Source organism: Poeciliopsis prolifica, unplaced genomic scaffold, assembly GCF_027474105.1.
Source record: "Poeciliopsis prolifica strain line A6 unplaced genomic scaffold, Auburn_PproV2 SCAFFOLD014, whole genome shotgun sequence".
Taxonomy (NCBI): domain Eukaryota; kingdom Metazoa; phylum Chordata; class Actinopteri; order Cyprinodontiformes; family Poeciliidae; genus Poeciliopsis; species Poeciliopsis prolifica.
In genome coordinates this window covers 12,558,369-12,570,565 of record NW_026562389.1, presented here as the reverse complement: position 1 = coordinate 12,570,565, position 12,197 = coordinate 12,558,369, and the positions used below count along the sequence as shown (strand labels likewise).

Sequence of the window (12,197 nt, the reverse complement as noted above, 5' to 3'; positions counted from 1 at the left end):
TAAACTGCTTAAACCCTGAAACTGCTGAAACCAGTAACCTGCTGAAACCAGTAACCTGTTGAAACCAGTAACCTGTTGAAACCAGTAACCTACTGAAACCAGTAAACTGCTTAAACCCTGAAACTGCTGAAACCAGTAACCTGCTGAAACCAGTAACCTGTTGAAACCAGTAAACTGCTTAAACCAGTAACCTGCTGAAACCAGTCACCTGTTGAAACCAGTAACCTACTGAAACCAGTAACCTGCTGAAACCAGTAACCTGTTTAAACCAGTATCCTACTGAAACCAGTAACCTATTGAAACTAGTAACCTGTTGAAACCAGTAACCTGTTGAAACCAGTAAACTGTTTAAACCAGTATCCTACTGAAACCAGTAACCTGCTGAAACCAGTAACCTGTTTAAACCAGTATCCTACTGAAACCAGTAACCTATTGAAACTAGTAACCTGTTGAAACCAGTAACCTGCTGAAACCAGTAACCTGCTGAAACCAGTAACCTGTTTAAACCAGTATCCTACTGAAACCAGTAACCTATTGAAACTAGTAACCTGTTGAAACCAGTAACCTGCTGAAACCAGTAACCTGTTGAAACCAGTAAACTGCTTAAACCAGTAACCTACTGAAACCAGTCACCTGTTGAAACCAGTAACCTACTGAAACCAGTAACCTACTGAAACCAGTAACCTGCTGAAACCAGTAACCTGTTTAAACCAGTAACCTGTTGAAACCAGTAACCTGCTGAAACCAGTAACCTGCTGAAACCAGTAACCTGTTTAAACCAGTATCCTACTGAAACCAGTAACCTATTGAAACTAGTAACCTGTTGAAACCAGTAACCTACTGAAACCAGTAACCTGTTGTAACCAGTCACCTACTGAAACCAGTAACCTGTTGAAACCAGTAACCTACTGAAACCAGTAACCTGCTGAAACCAGTAACCTACTGAAACCAGTAACCTACTGAAACCAGTAACCTACTGAAACCAGTAACCTGTTGAAACCAGTAACCTATTGAAACCAGTAACCTACTGAAACCAGTAACCTATTGAAACCAGTAACCTGTTGAAACCAGTAACCTACTGAAACCAGTAACCTACTGAAACCAGTAACCTGCTGAAACCAGTAACCTACTGAAACCAGTAAACTTCTTAAACCAGTAACCTGTTGAAACCAGTAGCCTACTGAAACCAGTAACCTGTTGAAACCAGTAACCTACTGAAACCAGTAACCTACTGAAACCAGTAACCTACTGAAACCAGTAACCTGTTCAAACCAGTAACCTGTTGAAACCAGTAACCTGCTGAAACCAGTAACCTGCTGAAACCAGTAACCTGTTTAAACCAGTATCCTACTGAAACCAGTAACCTATTGAAACTAGTAACCTGTTGAAACCAGTAACCTACTGAAACCAGTAACCTGTTGTAACCAGTCACCTACTGAAACCAGTAACCTGTTGAAACCAGTAACCTACTGAAACCAGTAACCTGCTGAAACCAGTAACCTACTGAAACCAGTAACCTACTGAAACCAGTAACCTGTTGAAACCAGTAACCTGTTGAAACCAGTAACCTATTGAAACCAGTAACCTACTGAAACCAGTAACCTATTGAAACCAGTAACCTGTTGAAACCAGTAACCTACTGAAACCAGTAACCTACTGAAACCAGTAACCTGCTGAAACCAGTAACCTACTGAAACCAGTAAACTTCTTAAACCAGTAACCTGTTGAAACCAGTAGCCTACTGAAACCAGTAACCTGTTGAAACCAGTAACCTGTTGAAACCAGTAACCTACTGAAACCAGTAGCCTACTGAAACCAGTAACCTACTGAAACCAGTCACCTACTGAAACCAGTAACCTGCTGAAACCAGTAACCCACTGAAACCAGTAACCTGCTGAAACCAGTAACCTGTTGAAACCAGTAACCTACTGAAACCAGTAAACTGCTTAAACCCTGAAACTGCTTAAACCAGTAACCTACTGAAACAAGTAACCTACTGAAACCAGTAACCTGTTGAAACCAGTAACCTACTGAAACCAGTAAACTGCTTAAACCCTGAAACTGCTGAAACCAGTAACCTGCTGAAACCAGTAACCTGTTGAAACCAGTAACCTGTTGAAACCAGTAACCTACTGAAACCAGTAAACTGCTTAAACCCTGAAACTGCTGAAACCAGTAACCTGCTGAAACCAGTAACCTGTTGAAACCAGTAAACTGCTTAAACCAGTAACCTACTGAAACCAGTCACCTGTTGAAACCAGTAACCTACTGAAACCAGTAACCTACTGAAACCAGTAACCTGCTGAAACCAGTAACCTGTTTAAACCAGTATCCTACTGAAACCAGTAACCTATTGAAACTAGTAACCTGTTGAAACCAGTAACCTGTTGAAACCAGTAAACTGTTTAAACCAGTATCCTACTGAAACCAGTAACCTGCTGAAACCAGTAACCTGTTTAAACCAGTATCCTACTGAAACCAGTAACCTATTGAAACTAGTAACCTGTTGAAACCAGTAACCTGCTAACCTGCTGAAACCATAACCTGTTTAAACCAGTATCCTACTGAAACCAGTAACCTATTGAAACTAGTAACCTGTTGAAACCAGTAACCTGCTGAAACCAGTAACCTGTTGAAACCAGTAAACTGCTTAAACCAGTAACCTACTGAAACCAGTCACCTGTTTGAAACCAGTAACCTACTGAAACCAGTAACCTACTGAAACCAGTAACCTGCTGAAACCAGTAACCTGTTTAAACCAGTAACCTGTTGAAACCAGTAACCTGCTGAAACCAGTAACCTGCTGAAACCAGTAACCTGTTTAAACCAGTATCCTACTGAAACCAGTAACCTATTGAAACTAGTAACCTGTTGAAACCAGTAACCTACTGAAACCAGTAACCTGTTGTAACCAGTCACCTACTGAAACCAGTAACCTGTTGAAACCAGTAACCTACTGAAACCAGTAACCTGCTGAAACCAGTAACCTACTGAAACCAGTAACCTACTGAAACCAGTAACCTGTTGAAACCAGTAACCTGTTGAAACCAGTAACCTATTGAAACCAGTAACCTACTGAAACCAGTAACCTATTGAAACCAGTAACCTGTTGAAACCAGTAACCTACTGAAACCAGTAACCTACTGAAACCAGTAACCTGCTGAAACCAGTAACCTACTGAAACCAGTAAACTTCTTAAACCAGTAACCTGTTGAAACCAGTAGCCTACTGAAACCAGTAACCTGTTGAAACCAGTAACCTACTGAAACCAGTAACCTACTGAAACCAGTAACCTACTGAAACCAGTAACCTGTTCAAACCAGTAACCTGTTGAAACCAGTAACCTGCTGAAACCAGTAACCTGCTGAAACCAGTAACCTGTTTAAACCAGTATCCTACTGAAACCAGTAACCTATTGAAACTAGTAACCTGTTGAAACCAGTAACCTACTGAAACCAGTAACCTGTTGTAACCAGTCACCTACTGAAACCAGTAACCTGTTGAAACCAGTAACCTACTGAAACCAGTAACCTGCTGAAACCAGTAACCTACTGAAACCAGTAACCTGTTGAAACCAGTAACCTGTTGAAACCAGTAACCTATTGAAACCAGTAACCTACTGAAACCAGTAACCTATTGAAACCAGTAACCTGTTGAAACCAGTAACCTACTGAAACCAGTAACCTACTGAAACCAGTAACCTGCTGAAACCAGTAACCTACTGAAACCAGTAAACTTCTTAAACCAGTAACCTGTTGAAACCAGTAGCCTACTGAAACCAGTAACCTGTTGAAACCAGTAACCTGTTGAAACCAGTAACCTATTGAAACCAGTAACCTACTGAAACCAGTAACCTATTGAAACCAGTAACCTGTTGAAACCAGTAACCTACTGAAACCAGTAACCTACTGAAACCAGTAACCTGCTGAAACCAGTAACCTACTGAAACCAGTAAACTTCTTAAACCAGTAACCTGTTGAAACCAGTAGCCTACTGAAACCAGTAACCTGTTGAAACCAGTAACCTGTTGAAACCAGTAACCTATTGAAACCAGTAACCTACTGAAACCAGTAACCTATTGAAACCAGTAACCTGTTGAAACCAGTAACCTACTGAAACCAGTAACCTACTGAAACCAGTAACCTGCTGAAACCAGTAACCTACTGAAACCAGTAAACTTCTTAAACCAGTAACCTGTTGAAACCAGTAACCTGTTGAAACCAGTAACCTGCTCCCTGCATCAGGTTTTCTATCATTTAATCATTTCTGATAGAACTGATGGATATTTGTATAGAAATGATCAACATGGTTTCATTTCCAGTTTCTAAGTCTTGGTGTTGTGAGGCGGATCTCAGCGGCTGCTGGGAGAACAACTGGATGTTGGTGCCGGACGGTTTGGTCCAATCAGCAGAGAGGATCTGTGTTTATGTTGACTTACTCTGAGCCCTGTTGCCGTGGCAACCAGCACTCTGACCCCGATGGCTCAAACAAGCTCGGTTTCCTCTTCCTACTCCTCTTCTGACCCCGACCCATTTGACCCGGTTGACCCTGGTCCTGCAGGTGAACAACAGCAACAAGAAGGAGTGGAACGGCATGATGGGAGAGCTGCTGGGCGGCCTGGCCGACATGATCGTGGCGCCGCTCACCATCAACAACGAGCGCGCTCAGTACATCGAGTTCTCCAAGCCCTTCAAGTACCAGGGCCTGACCATCTTGGTGAAGAAGGTGAGACAGAGACACAGACACACACAGAGACATACAGAGAGACATACAAAGAGACAGACACACAGTTCATCAGGAGTCTGAATCCAGTCCAACTGCTACCGGATCGGATAAGAACCAGGATGGATCCATGTATGAATTGTTTTCTTGCACTGTGTTAATGTGTGTCTCTGTGTGTCTCTGTGTCTCTGTGTGTGTCTCTGTGTGTGTCTCTGTGTGTGTCTCTGTGTGTCGCTGTGTGTCTGTGTGTCTCTGTGTCTCTGTGTGTGTCTGTGTGTGTGTGTGTCTGTGTGTGTCTCTGTGTGTGTCTCTGTGTGTCGCTGTGTGTCTGTGTCTGTGTGTGTCTCTGTGTGTCGCTGTGTGTCTGTGTGTCTGTGTGTGTCTCTGTGTGTGTCTCTGTGTGTGTCTCTGTGTGTCGCTGTGTGTCTCTGTGTCTCTGTGTGTGTCTGTGTGTGTTGCTGTGTGTCTGTGTGTCTCTGTGTGTCTCTGTGTGTGTCTCTGTGTGTCGCTGTGTGTCTCTGTGTCTCTGTGTGTGTCTGTGTGTGTCTCTGTGTGTGTCTCTGTGTGTTGCTGTGTGTCTCTGTGTGTCTCTGTGTGTCTCTGTGTGTTGCTGTGTGTCTGTGTCTCTGTGTGTCTCTGTGTGTGTCTCTGTGTGTTGCTGTGTGTCTCTGTGTGTCTCTGTGTGTCTCTGTGTGTTGCTGTGTGTGTCTGTGTCTCTGTGTGTCTCTGTGTGTGTCTCTGTGTGTTGCTGTGTGTCTGTGTCTCTGTGTGTCTCTGTGTGTTGCTGTGTGTCTGTGTCTCTGTGTGTCTCTGTGTGTGTCTCTGTGTGTTGCTGTGTGTCTCTGTGTGTCTCTGTGTGTCTCTGTGTGTTGCTGTGTGTCTGTGTCTCTGTGTGTCTCTGTGTGTGTCTCTGTGTGTTGCTGTGTGTCTCTGTGTGTCTCTGTGTGTCTCTGTGTGTTGCTGTGTGTCTGTGTCTCTGTGTGTCTCTGTGTGTGTCTCTGTGTGTTGCTGTGTGTCTGTGTCTCTGTGTGTCTCTGTGTGTTGCTGTGTGTCTGTGTCTCTGTGTGTCTCTGTGTGTGTCTCTGTGTGTTGCTGTGTGTCTCTGTGTGTCTCTGTGTGTCTCTGTGTGTTGCTGTGTGTCTGTGTCTCTGTGTGTCTCTGTGTGTGTCTCTGTGTGTTGCTGTGTGTCTGTGTGTCTCTGTGTGTCTCTGTGTGTTGCTGTGTGTCTGTGTGTCTCTGTGTGTCTCTGTGTGTGTCTCTGTGTGTCTCTGTGTGTTGCTGTGTGTCTGTGTGTCTCTGTGTGTCTCTGTGTGTGTCTCTGTGTGTCTCTGTGTGTGTCTCTGTGTCTCTGTGTGTCTCTGTGTGTCTCTGTGTGTTGCTGTGTGTCTGTGTGTCTCTGTGTGTCTCTGTGTGTGTCTCTGTGTCTCTGTGTGTCTCTGTGTGTCTCTGTGTGTTGCTGTGTGTCTGTGTGTCTCTGTGTGTCTCTGTGTGTGTCTCTGTGTGTGTCTCTGTGTCTCTGTGTGTGTCTCTGTGTGTCTCTGTGTGTGTCTCTGTGTGTTGCTGTGTGTCTCTGTGTCTCTGTGTGTGTCTCTGTGTGTCTCTGTGTGTGTCTCTGTGTGTCTCTGTGTGTGTCTCTGTGTCTCTGTGTGTCTCTGTGTGTCTCTGTGTGTGTCTCTGTGTCTCTGTGTGTGTCTGTGTGTCTCTGTGTGTCTCTGTGTGTGTCTGTGTGTGTGTGCAGGAAATCCCCCGCAGCACTCTGGACTCCTTCATGCAGCCGTTCCAGAGCACTCTGTGGCTGTTAGTCGGTCTGTCGGTCCATGTGGTGGCAGTGATGCTCTACCTACTAGACCGGTTCAGGTAAACGACTCACCTGAGGCCGGCCGCGACCAGAACCCCCAGGTGTTCTGGTCTGGTCCGTTCCGTTGCTGCTTAACTTCTTCTTTGTCTGAATCTAGATCAACATTTGTGGTCCAGTCCGGTTTGGACCTCAGTTACACCATCAGAAGCTCACAGCAGACTCCTTCTGAGGGGCCGCAAACATCTCGCATCACTTTTTCATTGTATTAGGAGTTGTAAAAACGCCTCCAACTTCAACAAATTTAAAAAATGTTAACTTTTAAAATTAATCCACATAAATGCTGATTATTTATAATGGACTTTAAATCCCGGACAAGCCCCCAATCTGGATCTATACAGCAGTCACACCCAGTCATATTGCTACACAATAATCTATGTTGTTCTACTAAAACAGCAAATGGAGGCATGTAGACCACACAAGGGTAGAACGTAAAGACAGACGGTACAACTGGGGCAAATTTACCACGTAAAGAAATACTGAGTCGTGTTGAATATTAAAGAGTTACATCCTCAGCTGAAGGAATAAGCAGGATCATTTTAAATAATACAAACTGTGCCTGTATAATTGAACAGGAAAACAGAAGTTTGACCAATCAAAGTGTCCTTCAGTTTTCTGTTTCTGTCCATTTTTGTGTAAATTGGTTTAATTCTGCGCTCATCCCCAGGCCCGCCCAACCCCCTCCCCGTTTACTTGGCTCCGCCCACATCGTTGCCTCATTGGCCTGGGGGCGGAGCCAAGCTTCCTCAGAGGTTTGTTGTTTTATGTTCAGACTAGAATCTGAACATGTGACTTCAACGCTGACTCTGATTGGCTCCGCCTCCGTCTGCCCTGACAGGCGAGGTGTGTGTGTGTGTGGGGGGGGGGGGGGTGTGCGTGTGTGTGTGTGTGTGTGCGTGTGTTTGACCCGGTTTGACCTGCTGTGTGTCTGCAGCCCGTTTGGAAGGTTTAAGGTGAACAGTGAAGAAGAAGAAGAAGACGCCCTGACCCTGTCCTCCGCCATGTGGTTCTCCTGGGGAGTTCTGCTCAACTCTGGGATCGGAGAAGGTAGCGACCTTCGCGTTTCTGCTGGGCCGCTCGGCCGCGTTGCTGACGGCGTGTCGCTGCTCCCTCTGCAGGCGCCCCGCGCAGCTTCTCTGCCAGGATCCTGGGCATGGTGTGGGCGGGGTTTGCTATGATCATCGTGGCGTCGTACACCGCCAACCTGGCAGCCTTCCTGGTGCTGGACCGGCCTGAGGAGCGCATCACTGGCATCAACGACCCCAGGGTGAGCGCCCGCCCTCGTTCGCCGTTTGGGACGATGATGTCATGCACTAACAGCTGATGTGCTTCCAGCTACGTAACCCGTCGGATAAGTTCATCTACGCCACGGTGAAGCAGAGCTCGGTGGACATCTACTTCCGGCGGCAGGTGGAGCTCAGCACCATGTACCGCCACATGGAGAAGCACAACTACGAGAGCGCCGCCGAGGCCATCCAGGCGGTCCGAGACAAGTAGGCGGAGCCTCGCCGGCCACCGGAAGGACCATTAGTTTTGCCTCAATGCGACCTGTAGCTGATGTTTCCATGACCACACAGATGAGATTGTCATAATCTGGTGTTTTCTGTATTTCTGAACGTCATTAATATGTGACTGCTTCCCCACACACAGCGCAGTGAGCCGCTAGTTCTGGATACTACAATAAAACTCCGTTAGTCCTTGAGCACAACCATCATTTCTGTTCAGAGAAGAACCAGATCGATGACTTGCTGAACAGACTGTGGGGAATCTACAGTTTCTCCTGCTTTTATAGGCAACCAGGAGGGGGCGCCAAAAAGCACTCATTACAGGACAACTATGAAACACATTTTAGCAGAATTTAGCCTGAACCATTTCATGTTACAAATAGACACACGCCACTTTTCTGCTTCCCGACACGAAGAAAAACAAACATGAAAACCATGGAAACCACCAAGTTAATCTATCGAATAAAAAAATTACAATAAGATAAATGCTGCCATCACAGCAGCATTAGTTTTGGAGATCAACATCGGTCCAATTTCTCATGTTCATGTTAGCGATGGGATTTGACTCCTCGGTTCGTCACAGAAACTCATCCACCAGCTGCGCTCCGCCACACGTCTGCTGAGACCAGGAGGGCATGAAATGTATTTCCTGGTTCGCTACTGTCAGGTTCAAACAACCCAACACATTTTGACACAAACAGCAGAAAGACAAGAGAGTTTTAGTTTTACTTGCTGCAAGGAGAACGGACAGGAGCGAGCCTTTGTCACAATCTCCCACCGTTTCCTTTAACATGGCTTATTCAGTTATCTTGAGTTAATTACATAACGTTGCTGTTTTACTGAACAAAAATGACCACAATAAAAAGTAGGAGTCTGCTGCCCTGGAAACCTTATAGCTAGAAAAGAGTTAAAACCCCATTAACTAAAATAAACCAACTGGGGAGGAATAATAACAAATGGAACTAAACTTGCCCAGCTGCTCCCCAACAAAACACTCAGAAAACCCTAAACCTAACCCTAACCCCTAACCCTTAACCCCGACCCTGGAGAAAACCAAACTGGATCAAACTCCCTTCACCTTCTGCCTCAATAAAACAGCAGGACCTTTAAAATGAGCCAGAACGACACCCAGAAAACACTTAACAAGAGGAAATCATTCTAATCTGAAACTGAAACCGCAGCAGCCAAACGTTCACCGCCCCAGTGAAACCAGTGAAACCAGTCAGCGCCTCCGTGTCTCTAAACAGGATCAGGAGCAAAACGTTGGGATCCCTCTGGGGATGTGCTGCTCTTCAATCTATCCTGATTGCCTCCCCAACAGTCAGCTGCGCTGTCAGCCGAGTCCATATATGGGCAACAGGAAGAGCTGGGTAGCATACCTGCTACCCAGGTAGGATTGGAAACCCCAGACATCATAAACCAATGAAATCCCCCGGAACAAACTGACATTAGCAGTCAGAGGCGGAAGTGAGAGCGCTGATCCGGAACTCGATGCGCTAAATAACTAAACAAGGAAACCTCATTGACCGCCTGGAATTTTAATAATCGGGATAAATCTGGGATCATCTGATGAATCTTTACAGCCATAAACACAAGATGAGCTTTTCCATCAGCATCCATGTTTACTTCCACTGAGCATGCTCAGTTCGTTATTCTCTGCTGCGCATGCGGGAAACCTTCTGCTTGTTCTCAGGAATCACATGCAGGTCGCATGGATGCAAAGCGAAGCGGTTTTACAGTGCATGTGAAGGCCTGCAGTGTGAGCATGCGCCGTGTGCCCCTCCTCCTCTGCAGCAAGCTCCACGCCTTCATCTGGGACAGCGCCGTGCTGGAGTTCGAGGCGTCGCAGAAATGCGACCTGGTGACGACGGGGGAGCTGTTCTTCCGCTCCGGCTTCGGCATCGGCATGAGGAAGGACAGTCCCTGGAAGCAGAACGTCTCTCTGGCCATTCTCAGGTAGAGAACGTCCCACTGCAGCTGCTCCACGAAGCCCTGCCCACTCATACCCCGCCCACTCATACCCCGCCCACTCATACCCCGCCCACTCATACCCCGCCCACTCATACCCCGCCCACTCATACCCCGCCCACTCATACCCTGCCCACTCATACCCCGCCCACTCATACCCCGCCCACTCATACCCCGCCCACTCATACCCTGCCCACTCATACCCCGCCCACTCATACCCCGCCCACTCATACCCCGCCCACTCATACCCCGCCCACTCATACCCTGCCCACTCATACCCCGCCCACTCATACCCCGCCCACTCATACCCCGCCCACTTCCTCCGCAGCTCGCATGAGAACGGCTTCATGGAGGATCTGGACAAGACGTGGGTTCGCTACCAGGAGTGCGACTCCAGGAGCAACGCCCCCGCCACGCTCACCTTTGAGAACATGGCAGGTAGGACGCAGGCCCCGCCCTCTGTGCCGCCGCCGGCCAGGTGAACCGTAAGCTGCATCTCCCCGTCCCTCCAGGTGTGTTCATGCTGGTGGCCGGCGGCATCGTCGCTGGGATCTTCCTCATCTTCATCGAGATCGCCTACAAGCGGCACAAAGACGCGCGCAGGAAACAGATGCAGCTGGCCTTCGCCGCCGTCAACGTGTGGAGGAAGAACCTGCAGGTAGGCGGAGTTACCTGGCTATGATGATGATGATGATGGCGCTGTGTTGTACCTGTTCAAACGCCTCTCCTGAACGTCACGGGTTACTTCCAGGAAGGGAGTCTGTCACGTGACCTGTGTTGTGTTGTTGTCATGGTAACGCAACGAGTGACTAAATCGGGTTGAATTGATGAACTGATGATCCTCCTCCTAATGGTCTAGTCAAAGCCCAGATTGGCCTGTTTGTTCCGGTGTTGAACTTCATCAGAAAGTTGTTGGGCTTCAGGAAGTGACATCACAGGTCCAGCAGGTCAGAATCCAACATGGCTGCCGCAGGAAAGACCAGAACTTCCTGCTGCTCGGCGCAGTGCGCTCTGATTGGCCAGCTGCTGTGACATCACAAGGCCCCACCCACATCCGGCTGAATTTATCCAACGGTTCCGGTTCTGGTTCTGGTTAGAACTGGACCACAGGTTCAGAGCGGGAGGGTTCTGATCCAAGACCTGCTCACAGATGGTGGATCTGAACCAGAACCGGGCCGAGCAACAGAAACAATCAGCGAGCAGTTAGCATGGGCTTACCATGACGACACAGAGCTCCAGGACAGGCTGCAGGGTCAGAGGTCGGCTCTTGTTGCTCATGGGGACCATCAGGAAAACTGTGAAAGGTCAAAGGTTAAACTCATGGTGATGATGTGAGACACCATGTGACCTTCACCCACAGAGACGCCATCATTCCAGCTGAGCATGGATATGACGAGCCCAGTGATGTCACTTCCTGCTGCCAAACAGGAAGTGCTGCCCTTGTTTCCTGTTTCACCTCACACACAATACACACAATACACACACAATACACACACAATACACACACAATACACACACAATACACAATACACACAATACACACACAATACACACAATACACACTGAGTACACACTCAGTACACACTGAGTACACACTCAGTACACACTCAGTACACACTGAGTACACACTGAGTACACACTCAGTACACACTCAGTACACACTCAGTACACACTCAGTACACACTGAGTACACACTGAGTACACACTCAGTACACACTCAGTACACACTCAGTACACACTCAGTACACACTGAGTACACACTGAGTACACACTCAGTACACACTCAGTACACACTCAGTACACACTCAGTACACACTGAGTACACACTCAGTACACACTGAGTACACACTGAGTACACACTCAGTACACACTGAGTACACACTCAGTACACACTCAGTACACACTCAGTACACACTGAGTACACACTGAGTACACACTCAGTACACACTCAGTACACACTCAGTACACACTCAGTACACACTCAGTACACACTGAGTACACACTCAGTACACACTCAGTACACACTGAGTACACACTCAGTACACACTCAGTACACACTGAGTACACACTCAGTACACACTCAGTACACACTCAGTACACACTCAGTACACACTCAGTACACACTGAGTACACACTCAGTACACACT

The 12,197-nt window shown here is 47.2% G+C and overlaps 1 protein-coding gene across 5 annotated transcripts in view; it reads left to right on the top strand.

The window, feature by feature from the left end:
• The window catches only part of grin1b (glutamate receptor, ionotropic, N-methyl D-aspartate 1b), a 75,871-nt gene that overhangs the window by 55,061 nt on the left and 8,613 nt on the right, over positions 1 to 12,197 (top strand). For all 5 annotated transcript variants that reach the window (XM_055039621.1, XM_055039619.1, XM_055039618.1 and 2 more), the window contains 8 exons: positions 4,561 to 4,725; positions 6,461 to 6,579; positions 7,512 to 7,624; positions 7,696 to 7,844; positions 7,913 to 8,070; positions 9,877 to 10,038; positions 10,379 to 10,488; positions 10,563 to 10,708. In XM_055039621.1, the coding sequence (XP_054895596.1) occupies positions 4,561 to 4,725; positions 6,461 to 6,579; positions 7,512 to 7,624; positions 7,696 to 7,844; positions 7,913 to 8,070; positions 9,877 to 10,038; positions 10,379 to 10,488; positions 10,563 to 10,708 (1,122 nt within the window). The remainder of the gene's footprint in view (positions 1 to 4,560; positions 4,726 to 6,460; positions 6,580 to 7,511; positions 7,625 to 7,695; positions 7,845 to 7,912; positions 8,071 to 9,876; positions 10,039 to 10,378; positions 10,489 to 10,562; positions 10,709 to 12,197) is intronic.